Raw genomic sequence first — 14626 nt, 5'->3', positions numbered from 1 at the left:
TAGTCCAAAATTATGCCTAAAACCCCTCATGACAGCAATATCAAAGCTAAAAAACAGAGTTGAGGAAGTGTAACAAAAAAGCTCTTCATAGAACAAAAAGTAATAATAGCAACAATATCTTAACTCTTTCCTAGATTGACCACTATCATCATCATCAATGTCATTGTCAACCCTTTACAAGGGAAAATTTTCACTGCCGATTTGACATTAAGAGGATATGGAGGTCTCTAGAGTCTAGAGTCAAAATGTGTTACAAACTAGATATACTTCAAAAGGATAATTAGAAGAGATGAACCAGCAGGGACTGAAATCGGTGGACCATTAGCTGATGTTTGTCTTCTCTTAAAATATCTTAAAAAGCAGTCCACCATGTGTAGCAAAGAAGGGAGCAAAGACAAGTGATTCAACAGCCATTAGCTTGATGAGGATGTTCAGTGATGGCCCAGATGTATCCTTTAGAGGGTCTCCAATGGTGTCACCGATAACAGCTGCCTTGTGTGGATCTGAACCTTTGGGACCAAGAGCTCTTGCGTGTTCTGAAGCACCAGCCTGCATTTCACAACAAATCAAAAGCATAAATATAGAATCATTACTTTTAAAACGTCAACCCTAAGAGTAGCTCATAGGAAATCAGTCAAATAAAAAATACCTCGATATACTTCTTGGCATTATCCCATGCACCCCCTGTGTTGGATGCAGAGATAGCAATCTGCCAACATTACCAAGCAGAAACAACATTTAAGATGAGCCTTCTGTAGGAAACATCTCAAGCAATATCCTATGAATTTAACATGCAATTTCAAATCATAAAGTCTGATATTAAGGCTTGTTAACATTACCTGGACACCGGAGACAAGGGATCCAGCGAGGACACCAGAGAGAGTTTCCACACCAAAAAAGATCCCAACAACGAGGGGTGTAAGCATAACAAGGGCGCCAGGTGGGATCATTTCTTTGATGGAGGCATCAGTAGAGATCTTAACACAGGTAGCATAGTCAGGCTTAGCAGTGCCCTCCATGAGACCTGGGATTGTGTTGAACTGTCTGCGCACTTCCTCAACCATCTTCAAAGCTGCACTTCCAACACTCTTCATGGTCATAGCAGAAAACCAATAAGGAAGCATTGCCCCAACAAGCAAACCAATAAAAACTTTAGGGGTCAATACATCAACTGTTGAAATAGCAGCACGGCTCACAAAGGCACCAAAGAGAGCAAGGGACACCAGGGCTGCTGAACCAATGGCGAAACCCTGGAAAGAAATGCAGAGTGTTCCAATGAATACCTATTAAGTCACTAATGCAACAGCATATTCTTTCAAACAAACATAAAAATGCTACATCAAGCAAAAATTGCAACTACACTTCACCCCTTAGTAAGAAACTACTTCTCACAGTTAGAAACTAAAGAAAAAACTGAAGTTTGTCAAGGAGTAAAATTACTCATGGCGCAAATAATTTTAAAGGGGACAAGATGCATTGAAAAAAGCAAGTGATTAAGATATTGAGTAACTCCTAAAATTCAGTTTATAATAAAGTGAAAAAGTTAGGATTGAAAAAAGAAAAAAATCAAGTTGCTTCAATGGACCAATGCAAGATTTTAGCAAAGACATCAGTGCCAAGTGCCAACCAAATACTAAAACCTGCATTTGATCTTGTTATGCTAAACCAACATGGAGAAGCCATAAATCAAATAAAAAGGGAAAAAGTAAGCCCCATGCTTTAATTGAAAACAAATCAAACCTTTCCAATAGCAGCAGTGGTGTTTCCTGCAGCATCAAGAGCATCAGTTCTCTCCCGTATTCTGTGGCTCATGCCAGCCATCTCAGCAATGCCTCCAGCATTATCACTGATGGGACCATAAGCATCAATAGCCAATCCAGTAGCTATGGTGCTCAGCATTCCAAGGGCAGCAACAGCAATCCCGTACATAGCAGCAAAGCTGAAACTAACAAAAATACTGACTGCGATAGCAAAAATAGGAATAATGCAAGACTTGTAACCCAATGCAAGACCAAAAATAACATTAGTTGCAGCTCCAGTCCTGCAGGAATCAGCAACATCTTGTACAGGGCTGCAGGTGAAAGCAAAGAAAGTGATAAAATCAATAATAACAAAGGATGAGTCAAGGAGAAAAATAATGCCATCAAGACTGTTACCTGTATGCATTGCTAGTATAGTACTCAGTTACAAAACCAATAATTAGGCCAGCCCAAAGACCAACAGCAACACATAAGAATAGTTGCCTGAAGAAGGAAATTCAATATTACACACTCATTCTAATAAAGCATATGACTCTAGATATTTTCCAATAAAAGAAGCATCAACAGCTTACCAGTTCTTCACAGCTTTCTGGTCTCCAAAATTGAAAATGGTAAAGGAAGATGGAAGAGCTATCCAACTAACAATCCCGATTCCAACAGTCATGAGAACAGTAGAGATGATAAGTTGCCTCTTCAATGATGGCTCAATTTCCTTAACAGCCTTGATCTCAAAGAAATCAGTGGCAAATAAGGTGGTGATTAAACAAACAACAATACCAATGGAACTGATGATGAGAGGATATAACATTGGTGTCAACTCGTGATTGATGCCAAAAGAAGAGATGGAAGCAACAACAAGTGCAGCACAAGATGATTCAGCATAGGACCCAAAAAGATCAGATCCCATTCCAGCTATATCACCAACATTATCCCCAACATTATCAGCAATCACCTGAAAACATAGAAACAACTCAGTGACAACCCAAAAGGAGGAACTACAACTCAATTTTCTGAATTCAAAGTGCTATAACATATTCGTAGATAAATATTACTTACAGCTGGGTTTCTAGGGTCATCCTCAGGAATGTTCCTTTCCACCTTTCCCACAAGATCAGCACCCACATCAGCAGCTTTGGTATAGATTCCTCCACCAACTCTGCCAAAAAGAGCCATGGATGAGCCTCCAAGCCCATAACCAGTGATCGCCTCAAAAAGACCACCCCAGTCATCACCATAGTAGAGCTTGAATAAGTTGATGGCAATGTAAAGCACCAAAAGGCCATTTGCAGCAAGAAGAAAGCCCATCACAGCACCAGATCTAAATGCAGTAATAAATGCCTTTCCAACTCCCTTTCTTGCCTCCAGGGTGGTTCTAGCATTTGCATAGGTAGCAATTTTCATCCCAAGAAAGCCAGAAACAACTGAAGTGACAGCACCAAGCAAGAAAGATATGGTGCTGAATGCAGCAGTGACAAGAGCAGGCTTGCAAATCTTAGATTGGTCATGCGTGCAAGGCTGGCTCTTTGTGCTGAAACCCTCAACCGAGCCAAGGAAAACGAAAATCAAGATTGCAAAAGCAACCATGAAAATGCCAACATACTGATACTCAGTGAAAAGAAATGAGGTTGCCCCTGTAAAGTCATAAATCCAAAAATTAGCTACTGAGAATGTCTTTCAAGAAATTACCAAGAGAAAACGCAATTAAATGAGCACTGGATATAAACCACTAATCCTTTGTAACAAAAGCATATTGTCATGAACATTGTCTATAGTACAAGCTAAAGTGTTCTTATTACCATCCTCACTTGATTCTCCAATGCAGAGTACCAGAAACAATGACGTAACAGGAAAGAATTCCTTTCCTAATTGCATTTTGTAATGTAACATTTTGTTGACAGGAAATTAAATAGTATTGGATCCAATATATTTGCATTTTAACAACAGTAATATTTAATTTTACAGAAAAAAAGGTAAAATAATTAAATCTCCCATAAAGCAGAAAGGAACAAGGAAATGGTCCACCAAAAAGTAACTCGGTGAGTTACAATCTTTGAAGCATAGAAATTATTCAAAAGCATCTAACTTTCCAAAAGTGAAATAGTGTTAAGCATATCATATCATGAAACAGTGCATCATTTGCTCAACTCAGATTTCACTTTGACAGTCATTCATACATGATACAAATTAAATTAAAAATAAAAAAGAAACAAAAGAAATATTTCAGAAAAGTAATTAACTCATCCAACTTCTATATCTTTGCTAGGTAAGGCTTTCAGAGTAAACAAATTGAACTGTTCTGGCCACTGGAAACTTAATTCATGAACATATAAAAGTAAGACTTGCAGATCTGGTTAAATTCAACAAAAAGGGTACAAGAGCCCATATTAAGAAACGATGACAATCCAATCCTAGAAGCATCAACATTCACTTTTCCATAGAATTCTAAACCTGCTGATAAATCAGTAGGAAAAAAATTCACATAATATGCAATTATGAGGAAATGTCCAAAGTCTTTCAATGCCATTATGCACACTCCATGTGCTACAAAACCTAAAATTTAAACCCCCCCACCCCCCCCCAAAAAAAAGGGCCAAGATCTCCATTATTTTCTCAATATGCAAACAGAAAAAATAACACAACAACCTAAATCAATGTTGATTGTGAGATATAATTAATAAATACACGTGGGACCAAACCCCAGAGTCCCCCGTCACTATACACTTCGATCTGAAGAAAACATTCATTGAAGCACATATTATATATATAAATATAATTCAAGACCGCTTGCACATGCTGTAGTTATTCATGGCTTTCAATATAAAAAACAAATATCCGACAATTTAAGAAAATACTAACACTTTAACATAGGAAAACATGAAGAAACGGAAACCTCGTGCTCCAAAACTTTCTGTTCTTCCCCGTAATAATTCACGAAACAACACCAAAATTTATGCAGAAAAACCAAAAACTCCACCAACCACACATAAAAAAGAAAAAGAACACACACACATAGACAATGAGAAACGAAAGATCTAAACTTTCAGAACATAAAAACCAAAAAGTTTCACAAGAACAAGAAAAAAATCGTTTTTCAAAACCATTTCGGTTGAGTAGTTTACACATGCAAATGAAAAAACCAAACAAAAAAAAAAAATCACGGAAACTCAACATCAAAAAAATCCAAATAAGACCAAAAGGATCAAATTTTCAAAAAAACCCAGATCGCAAAAACCTTAAAGAAAAGTGAAAAGAGCAACAACCTTCAGAGATGGCGCTTTGAATTTCAGCACATTTAAGAACAACATTATGCTCATTAAGACCTTCTTCTTCTTCAATGAGGTAATCGGCGTACCCATTTTTCCCGCCCGCACCGTTGTTCCTGGGGGAACCCGAGTCTCGACCCGGAGAGAGCTTCACCTTGGAAACTAGAATCCATTGTACGAGAGAAAACGCTATCCCAATCACGGAGCAAACCGGGATCAGGATCTCGGCTCCAAGATCAGGCAAAATCGAAGCTCCCATATTAACCACCCTCCCAAAGAAACGAAAAGCAAGCTACGCCTAACGGGAGAGAACAATCTTTTCAGTAGAGGAAAATAAATGAGAAACGAGGGCTATTATACAGGAAAGTTTGTGGTGAAAACTATTTAAAAAAAAGTGTGAAAATAACGATTTTCCTTTTTTTTATTATTATTATAAGAAATGGAAGAATCAGATCCGTTAAATATAATGCAAGCCAAAGCGACTGAAAAATAACTGTTGTTTTTTACTTTTTTTCGGTTAATTTAGGAAAAAAGTTTTACCAATTCAATTTTTATTTGGACATGTAATTAAATTTGTTAACACATTTTTAATTGCCTTAATAATTGTGGCTACAAATGCATAGGTCAGCTCCAATATTTTAATAATTAAAATTAATTTTCTCGCCATCAAAAATAAAATAAAATTTATTTGCAAATAGAAAAAAAAAAGAGAGGATTAGTGACTTGTTTTGAAATTTGTTAACAAATTACTATAAAATTAAATATATGTGGTCTATTGTTGTTGCAATTATTGAAAATTATAAAGTATATATGATAACTGGCATATATTTTTATATGATTATTTCTCAATAATTGTCTTAGAATTATTAGTATGATAATTCAATTATAATGATAATAAATTAATAATAACGGTTTGTAACTTAGGTAAAAATAAATTTTTAACATGCAACCATGTTTAAAAATTAAGATTAATAATAAATATTTAATTTAATGATCGAGACAAAAAATTAAATATTAAAAAACAAAAAAAAAAAAAAAGTAAGAGTTAATTGAAGAAGGTATGACCAAAAATCCAAAAGAATATGATATATTTTAAGGTTAAGATATTTCGTAATATTAATGTTCACTTCTCACATAATTATATATAATTGGATTGTCTATATAGGCTTGGCTTGCAAAAAATATTTAGTACTGATATGAAAATTAAAAAAATTTTATAGTATTTGAGTGAGGGAAAAACTGTGGGTTGATTTAGTGGATGAATTCGAAAATGAGTTGTATATAATTTGTAAAAATTACAATAATTATGGGCCAAATGCAAACAAAACAAATAGATATTTATCCTATGTCAAGGAAATTTCTGACTTGAACAATGAAAACGACAGCGTGTTTATATCAATTAGTGCCGTTGTTGTATAAATTAGGATGTTTTCTTTTTATTTCCTTTTTTTTTTTTTTTTTTTGGTTGGGGGAGGGTTAAAACTTAAAAACATGAAAAAGATTGAGATGAATTTGTTAGAGGGAATTTCTTTTGTTTTGGGCATTGGGTTTTGGATTGCATGATATAAGTTTAAATTAGCAGAATTTTCTATGAATTATTTATAAATTTGTTTAATTTTCATTTATTTAAATAATATTTTAATATTCATTTTTTAAATAAATCAAATATAAATATAAAAAAATTTCATTCATTTATATTCATGAATAAATTTATTTAACATTTATAAAAAATTCAAATAATATTTATTTATATTTTATTTATAAAAATGATTACTTTATGATTAAATCTTTTTTAACAAGATTAATCACAATTTTATATTAATACAATGAAATGTACTCTTAATATATATTAAAAATCTTTTTCGATGTTTTAAAAATATTATCATAAATATAATTTTTAATCATCTACAATGGATAATAAACAAGTTACAAGGGAGATTTTTTGTTTATAATCTTTTTATCCCACATAGCATGAAAATTATTAACTAATATAGGAAAGGAAACTCTTTTGTAAATAGACATGACCTCTTCATTATTAAGAGCTCAAATCATTGATTTTTCAAATTAATTTCTTAATTATTAATTTATGTTTATTTATTTATATATTTATAAATATATTCATTTAGCATTTACAAATAAAATAATTTAAATAATCGATCCAAAATTAAATTTAAAATATTTTAAAATCTAAACGAAACGAACTCTAACATAGTTTACAAATTTCTTATCAATCACAAATAATCTTAAAAATAAATAAACGAAACTATGAACATAATAATATTTATTTATATTCAATTTATTTACTTAGCTGTCAATCATCCAACGTAAAAAGAATTTAAGACCCGCCAAACTAAACCAAACTAAACAATAGAAGAGCGAAGCAGACGAGGACCCTTCACCCAAACCAGCCTTGCTTGTAACTTGGACCCACTCTTTGTTACAATTTAAACTTTTTGGCCTAATGCTCCTTTTTTACTTTTCTACCATTTTTTTTTTTCATAGTAAAAGAAACAGTACATATTCGAATAACTTTTTTTTTTTCTTTTGAGTTTGAAGTTATCCAATCTTGACATTTAATTCGTACATTAATAAAAAATTCTTATTATATGCATTAATACAGGTAAGTAATATATTAATATGTGTCTTGCTCAATTGTAAGTGTGTATATAAATTATTAAAAAATCAAATTGGAATTAATCTCTTGTCTTAATAAAAAAAAAAAAAAAACATAATGTCTCCAAAACTTTTTTACGTATATACTTGATGTGTTAGTAAAAAATATCATGTGATTTTTTTAAAAAGTATTAAATTTTTAATTTTATAATTAAAAATTAAATTCTGACAATTTCCCATTTAATGAGATTATACTGAAATTAATGATACATTACAGCCCATTTAATTAATTCACCCATGAATCAAAATGCTTACAAAAGCAATCTCAAAATAATAGAGAATAAGATTCCCAATTTCATAAACTTTTTAAATATATGCTAAAGCTATGACAAACACTTAACAAATTAACTCCACAAATGCTGGGAAGCATCATCTTCATGCTTCCTCCAAAACATAGGATGCTTTCTTAATTAAAATATTTTATTTAGTATTATTTTATAAGTAGGGATGTTATTAAAATTTTTAATATTAAAATTATTAAAAATTAAATTTTACTTACTGAAATTAAAAATTAAACATAACTCACATATCTCATTGACTATTGACTATACTTATATTTTCGAATACTCATATATATATATATATTTTGATGTGACATTCAAATAGTTATATATATATAAACATTCTTTTTGAGTAGATCATATATATATATATATATATATATATATATATATATATATATATATATAACAAGACAACCGTTTGGTGCCAAGTTGGACATTACTCATCATCACCAATAATAAAATGCTTGACAATTGAATTAAGAAACCAAAAAAAAAAAAAAGGGAAAAGAAAAGTGAAGATCAGCTTTGGTCGGGAGAGTGAAGGTTGGGACTGGGTTGTTGTCGTCATGGCTAGTCGATGTGGGACCACTTTGGGTCTTGCCGGTAGCTACACGTCTCTTTGCCCATCCCTCCCTCACACCCCTTTTGTTGTTGTCGTCGTCTTCTTTGCCAGGGTACTTGTCTACTCTCTCACTGTTTCAAGTGTTTTTTTTCTTCTTTTTGGGGACATTTCTACGTTAACGAAGCTTTTACTTTTACCAAAGAGACAAGGACTTCGGTAAAATCATTGAACCAGGTGGTGGTGGTGGTGGTGGTGGTGGTGGTGGTGGGTCTAGTTGGCTGCTTCTGCCCTGAAGCAAAGCAAAATCTATGGTTGGGGACCCAAGGCCAACCTGTGTTTTTTGCTAATATTTGGTGATTCTCGCCAACCGATTAAGAAACACTGCAAGTCTGTTAGTACAAGTATATATATAACTGATCATCGCCACTGCCAACTGCAAACATTAGGTGTTTAATTTATCTCTTTTAAAAATGATAAAGAATTAAAAATTCATCGAACATTTAGCTCGAATATCACAACATCTGTAATACCTAAAAATTTATTTGAGTTCAAAGAGTAACACTTTTTTCTAAAGAGATCACGAATAGATTAAGAATTTTAACAATTGATAAGACATTTATAGGACAACTAACAGTTTAAGCCACGGAGTTAAGGGTCCCAACTCAACCATTTAACTATATATATGTCTAATTCCCCCCTCGAGCGTGAGCCAGTCACCCTATATTTCAGCCTAAAATAATGAATCCCCCATGTTGCACCACGACCAGCGGGCCATCAACAACTATTGGACGGTTCATCTTCCTGATCATCGAATCTTATCAAAATCAAGCCAGCTCACCGGCCATCAACAAGTATTGGACGGTTCATTTTCCTCATCATCGAATCTTATCAAAGCCAGGCCAGCTCACGGCACACACTCTTTGGGCAAATGTCACATTCACAGTTAAAATACAATATTCTGAAACAACTTTTTTAAGATTGTCTAAACCCATGCCAGATAGACCCCAATGACAGGTTCATCTATTCAAAAATTCATTATGGGATTCAGACAAGTTGTCAATTTGTTTTTCTTTCAATTTCAAATAGGAAAAAGATTAAAAAAATAAAAAAGGAAATTCCCCATGTGTTTTGCTCCTGTTAGAGTTGGAAAAATGGTGCACGCAATTGCTCCTGAGCTACGATAGAAATTAAGGTAGCATTAGCATCAAATGAAAATGATGTCGAGCTAAATAAAGCAATATTATGTTGTTTAAAAAAAAAGAGCCTCTTTGGCTCGTTGGACGAGTCGATGTTAAAAGTGTGCAAACATGAAAGGAGGGAGAAGCTTTGGTAGTCTATTAGTCTTCGATAGTAGATTTTTAACATTGATGTTACCAACTTTATTCATAATTTATATTTTTTTTTACAAAAAAATTTATCTTAAAATATGTGTTAAATTTTAAATTTCAAGTGATATACAAATCAATTAAATTAAGTATTAATTTTAATTCCATCCATAATTTTATATTAATTAAAAAATAAATCATGTATTAATCTCTTAATTTCATTTGTAAAATTAAAAATTTTTACTGTCAATACATTAAAAATAAATTTATAATAAATTTTGAATATATTCACAAAGTGAATTATTACATCAATAATATTATAATTTATAAAAATATAATCATAAAAATAAAGATATACAATGAAACTTTACCTGAATATTTGATTCAATAATAAATAAATGTAATCTTTTATCTGAAAATCATTTTCGAATCTTATTTCCTTTCAATTAAAAAAAAATTAAATTTGTTTGGTAAGAATATATTGGAAGTTAATCTCGCAGTTAACGCGGGGATCAAGTAACTTTATAATGAAAGATTCTATCAAACTAGTTTATCTTGAATCAGATACCTTTGCAATTTTATAAACAAAGAGATAAATATTAAACTTTAGATTAGGCATAACTCATACGCTTGCATGGGAAAGTCAAGGAGTCGATGCTTTGTAGGAAATTCCATTTGAATAGAGCCAGCAAAGTTGCTTGAAAATGATGATCTGATCTCTCTCTCTCTTTCTCTCTCCCCACTTTCCTTTGCAATTATCCTATTCGCATTTCGCTTGAAAATTTCTCAGAATCTCCTTTTTCAGTGATAGAATGAGAGAATAAATGAAAATGCATGTTCAAATGCATGTAGCAAGGTGTTGTTTGCTTCCATATTGTTAAATTTACCTTTTTTTTTTCTTTATTGTTTTGTTTATATTTTATCTAAATGATCTTTCTACACGGTAAATAAAAAAAATGATCATATTCTATTTGAGAAAAAAAAACAAAAATAAAAATTAAATTGAAATTTTCTAACCTGAATTTCGAGGTTACAGTTTGCAGATCTCTCCAGCCTTATGGGCCTTTTAATTTTGAAACAATGAGACAGATTTTAAAGTTTTATCAAATGTGAGATCAAAGGCCCAATGGACACATAGCATTTATTTCCTTTATTTAGATAATTAGATTAAACTAGAATTAGATGTATAAACATGGTTGGGCTCTATTAATTATTATTAACAAGAGCTCGAGTAATTTAAATAATAACTTTAAACGAGTTTTATAATAATCAAATTTAAATAATTTATTATTTTATTTTAAAATTTTAAACTATTTAATATTATGTATAAACATAACTAAAGTAAACCACCTTGATTTTTGAGTTTGAACTCGTTAAATTTAATCAAATTAAATTTGAATTTGAGAAACTTAGTTATTATTTTGAAAATGAATTTCATAATGAACCAAATTGGAGCATTTATATCAACTTATCTTTTATATTTGGAGGTGCATGGTAGTTTGACGGTGAGATTCAAACTTGTGAAATGAACAAACTAACTATAAACCTGATTACGATTACATTGGGTGAAAATTTTTCGTTTATGAATTGTTTATTTAGTAATTATAATTTAATATGTAATGTTTTATTATATAAAATGAAATTTATTTTAATTTTTTATGATTAAACCTTAGAAACATTTGAGTTGGATGTCATGTCGGTTTCCGTCTTCTGGCACGTGTTCTATTGTTAGTCGTCTTACTCTTACTCTTAACTTTCACCTCAGGCAAGAAAAAACGACAAAAAAAAACGAAAAAAACAAAACGGAACTGCTCAGCTGTTCTCTCTAGAAATCTTACTGACCGTTCAGTTCCCAAAACGCAAAAATCCTCAGAAATAAAGGCACTTTTTATCTCAAAATAAAAAACTTTAAAAGATATAATTTTGGGGTTACAGTTTTCTTGGCCATTGAATTTTAATCCCCAAAAACTTTCTGTCTTTTAATTTTGGGTAATTTACTATATCTTTTTTTTTTATTAATTTTAATTTTGGGTAATTTACTATATTGTCTCAATTAATTTTAATGGGGAAGAGGAAGAGAAGTTCCCAACATAACAATCTCGACCATCCTTCTCCTTCGGGTACGTTTCTCTCTCTCTATTTTTTTATATTTATTGTTTCAATAAAGTTAACCTTTTTTCTTTTTAATTTTGGGTAATGCATAATGTTGGCCAATTTTGCAAGAATTTGGTGCAATAATTCTTGAGAAATGAAATAAATTTTGGTGTACCTGCTCTTTTTGTCTTTCTTTTTCTTTTTTTTATTCTTTCAATTTTGTTGATCAGTTTTCTGTTCAAGAAAAAGAAATGGGGTTTTCAGGTTTGTTGAAAGTTTTACTTTTTATTTTATTTTATTTTCTTTCATCTGTATTTGATATGGGTCACTTTGTTAATAAGGAGGATTTTGCCTTTTGTTTTCTCTGTTGATTTCTTTTGGTTTTAATGTCTGGAATTGCTAATTGAGGCTACTCTTTCTGTTTATTTGTAATGGGAATGCTTGTTATTGATATTTTCTTCTCAATATTTGATATGGATTATGTAGTTGATTTGTGGGATTTCATGGGATTTCATGCATTATGAGATTTGAAGAGGAAAGGAGGTTTATTTTGCTAGTAAATAGGCTGGACAATCATATTCTTGTATTTTCAGAGCATGCATTCCCTTGCGTGGTTTGTTTTGTTGATATATATATTTGTTTTTGTTGTTGATATATATTTTAGGTGGCTTAATCTGTTCTTCTTTGCCATTTTTTTTCATGAACTTATTATATTGTATTTTGATCATACTAGCCTCTTTGCTATTATGAAACTTACAAAATTCTTTTGATAAATATTGCAAAGTTTGTATGTTGTTATAGCTCTGAATGTCAAACATTTATTGTCAAGGATGATTAATGGAATTATATAGCTTACAAACTTAAATTTCTTGAACGGTTTTGCCGTCTATCTTTTTCTTCTTCTTATTCTTATTAATTTTGTGGTCTGTTTTGTTTGATTGGAAACAGTCTAGGTGTTCATGTATGCCTTTCAAGTTTGACATCTTATTACTGAATGTAGGACCTTTGGATTGAATCTATGTATATGGTATCATCTAAGCATTTTGAAGACCCTTGAATGTAGCAAACTTGAATCATATTTCATGTATCCTCCTTACAGGTTCTTCAAATTTGAATCATAACCAAGTGAACCTTAACTTAATTTTCTTCAATGGTCTTTTTTTTTTCTGTTTCTATTTTTACTTGTCTTTTAATTGTAACATTTTTTTCATTACATTTTTTTTAGCAATTTGCTACATTTATTTCTGAATTGTTATCCCTATTTTTGGTTTAACATGGTTCTGCTACCTTCACGTGGTTATGATGAGATTTTGGTTATTATCTTTGTCTCAGTAGAAGAAACATGTTCATGCAATGGAAAATTTGGGTTATCTTCAGCTTAATAATCTGTTATTATGAAATATCTAAGAATTCTTCCCATTTAAATGTATACAATTAGAATGTGAATAACATTGTGCTTCTTATTGAATATTGCAGAAGATATCCCATGCTCAACAGGGACAGAGCTATTATCCAAAGAGGTTTTGTTCTTTTCATCATTCATTTTTAAAAATTGTTCTTTCTCCAATTTTTTTTAATCGACAGTAGGAAATGTCGGTCAGAATAGTTCTTATCTTTATGATTTTACTACTCCATCTTTGTCAACTGAATGGTCTGCATTGTTTGGTTGATTTTTTTTTCTTTCTCTTTCTTTTACAGCATTCTTCGAATTTGGATGCTGGCATGGATGTTGGAGATAGTTCTGTGAAGCTATGCAATTCCAACTCTTCTGTAGCTCAGCGCCATTGCAATCTTGGGCGTTCAATATTTTTAAAAAGATCACGCCATTACTATGGCCATCACTATTCACGCCGAAACTCTGGCAGCCTCAATAATCCATCAACTTCTCATGGCAAGATTAGTCCTTTACATGATGAGAGATTATCCTTTAAGTTTACTCAATACAACCCAGAGTCTAGATGCCATGCAGGTTGTATGCGTGTCTTTTGTTTGTTTTCTTTCCAAGAACCTGTTTGTTTCGGCAGCATGTGGCAGTTGGGAAATTTGAAGCTTAAAAATTTCAGTGTCCTCTGCTTATTTGATGCCACCTTATTGACTTGAGTTTTCCAACTTTTGCAGATGGAAAAGCATTTGGCAGACCAGAAAGAATTAGGTCTAGTTCCTTGGTGATGGATGCAATATCACCTGACAAGATGAAGATGGTTTGTGGCATATGTCAGAAGCATTTGAGGCGGAAACCTTATTTTCTCGGAAATATGCTGGCTTCTGGTGAATTCTCTGTTGTGGCAGTTCTAGTTTGCGGGCATGTATATCATGCGGATTGTTTGGAAGAGAGAACAAGTCTTGATGATCGGCGTGACCCGCCATGTCCTTCATGTTCAGGTTCACCATCACAAGTTTGATGCTTCTAGTGGAAAGTGATTGTACAGATATCGACACATTTATCATACTAATTTTCTAGAACTATAGAACATGCTTAATTAGAGGGCACAAATGTAGGATGATGTGTGTTATGATCTAAGCTGAAGTTTTACAGATTAGGATGTTAACCATGCATTGTGTATTGCTAATATATCAACAGTTGAACTGAATTGCCCGCTTTAAAGGGAAGAGATTCCTTTTATAGGAACCGACAATCAGTGGACAGTGGTTTCCAAACTCCACA

The 14626-nt window shown here is 32.0% G+C and overlaps 2 protein-coding genes across 3 annotated transcripts; one reads left to right on the top strand and one right to left on the bottom strand.

Annotated features, from left to right (window-relative positions):
- Positions 1 to 68: 68 nt before the first annotated feature.
- LOC111303308 (pyrophosphate-energized vacuolar membrane proton pump-like) lies at positions 69 to 5348 on the bottom strand. Its single transcript, XM_022899466.2, has 8 exons — positions 5021 to 5348; positions 2817 to 3391; positions 2333 to 2712; positions 2157 to 2243; positions 1741 to 2071; positions 840 to 1250; positions 650 to 709; positions 69 to 549 (listed from the first exon to the last, which is right to left on the bottom strand). Exons 1-8 carry the CDS (start codon positions 5280 to 5282, stop codon positions 343 to 345), a joined length of 2313 nt encoding a protein of 770 aa, XP_022755201.1. The 5' UTR covers positions 5283 to 5348; the 3' UTR covers positions 69 to 342.
- Positions 5349 to 11664: 6316 nt separating this feature from the next.
- Positions 11665 to 14552, top strand: LOC111303306 (uncharacterized). 2 transcript variants are annotated; one of them, XM_022899461.2, is made up of 4 exons: positions 11665 to 11987; positions 13438 to 13481; positions 13660 to 13930; positions 14080 to 14552. In XM_022899461.2, the coding sequence occupies exons 1-4, from the start codon at positions 11930 to 11932 to the stop codon at positions 14361 to 14363; spliced, it is 657 nt and encodes a 218-aa protein (XP_022755196.1). In that variant the 5' UTR covers positions 11665 to 11929; the 3' UTR covers positions 14364 to 14552. The 2 variants fall into 2 exon arrangements, with proteins under 2 accessions (XP_022755196.1, XP_022755197.1); XM_022899462.2 differs by lacking the exon at positions 11665 to 11987 and adding an exon at positions 12065 to 12225.
- The last annotated feature ends 74 nt before the right edge of the window (positions 14553 to 14626 follow it).

This window comes from Durio zibethinus, chromosome 13 (genome assembly GCF_047325235.1).
Source record: "Durio zibethinus cultivar Kanyao isolate XHJ-2024 chromosome 13, ASM4732523v1, whole genome shotgun sequence".
Classification (NCBI taxonomy): domain Eukaryota; kingdom Viridiplantae; phylum Streptophyta; class Magnoliopsida; order Malvales; family Malvaceae; genus Durio; species Durio zibethinus.
The sequence above is the reverse complement of the archived record's forward strand: the minus strand, read 5'-3'. Positions and strand labels throughout refer to the sequence as shown.

What these genes read in the sequence shown, in the direction of transcription:
- LOC111303308 (XM_022899466.2), bottom strand. Translation starts at nt 5,282, where the DNA reads ATGGGAGCTTCGATTTTGCCTGATCTTGGAGCCGAGATCCTGATCCCG. An exon ending in CAGAAAGCTGTGAAGAACTG is followed by an intron (nt 2,244 to 2,332) that starts GTAAGCTGTTGA and finishes TTCCTTCTTCAG; the next exon opens with GCAACTATTCTTATGTGTTG. An exon ending in CCCTTGTCTCCGGTGTCCAG is followed by an intron (nt 710 to 839) that starts GTAATGTTAACA and finishes TAATGTTGGCAG; the next exon opens with ATTGCTATCTCTGCATCCAA.
- LOC111303306 (XM_022899461.2), top strand. Translation starts at nt 11,930, where the DNA reads ATGGGGAAGAGGAAGAGAAGTTCCCAACATAACAATCTCGACCATCCT. An exon ending in CGACCATCCTTCTCCTTCGG is followed by an intron (nt 11,988 to 13,437) that starts GTACGTTTCTCT and finishes TGAATATTGCAG; the next exon opens with AAGATATCCCATGCTCAACA. An exon ending in CAGAGCTATTATCCAAAGAG is followed by an intron (nt 13,482 to 13,659) that starts GTTTTGTTCTTT and finishes TTTCTTTTACAG; the next exon opens with CATTCTTCGAATTTGGATGC.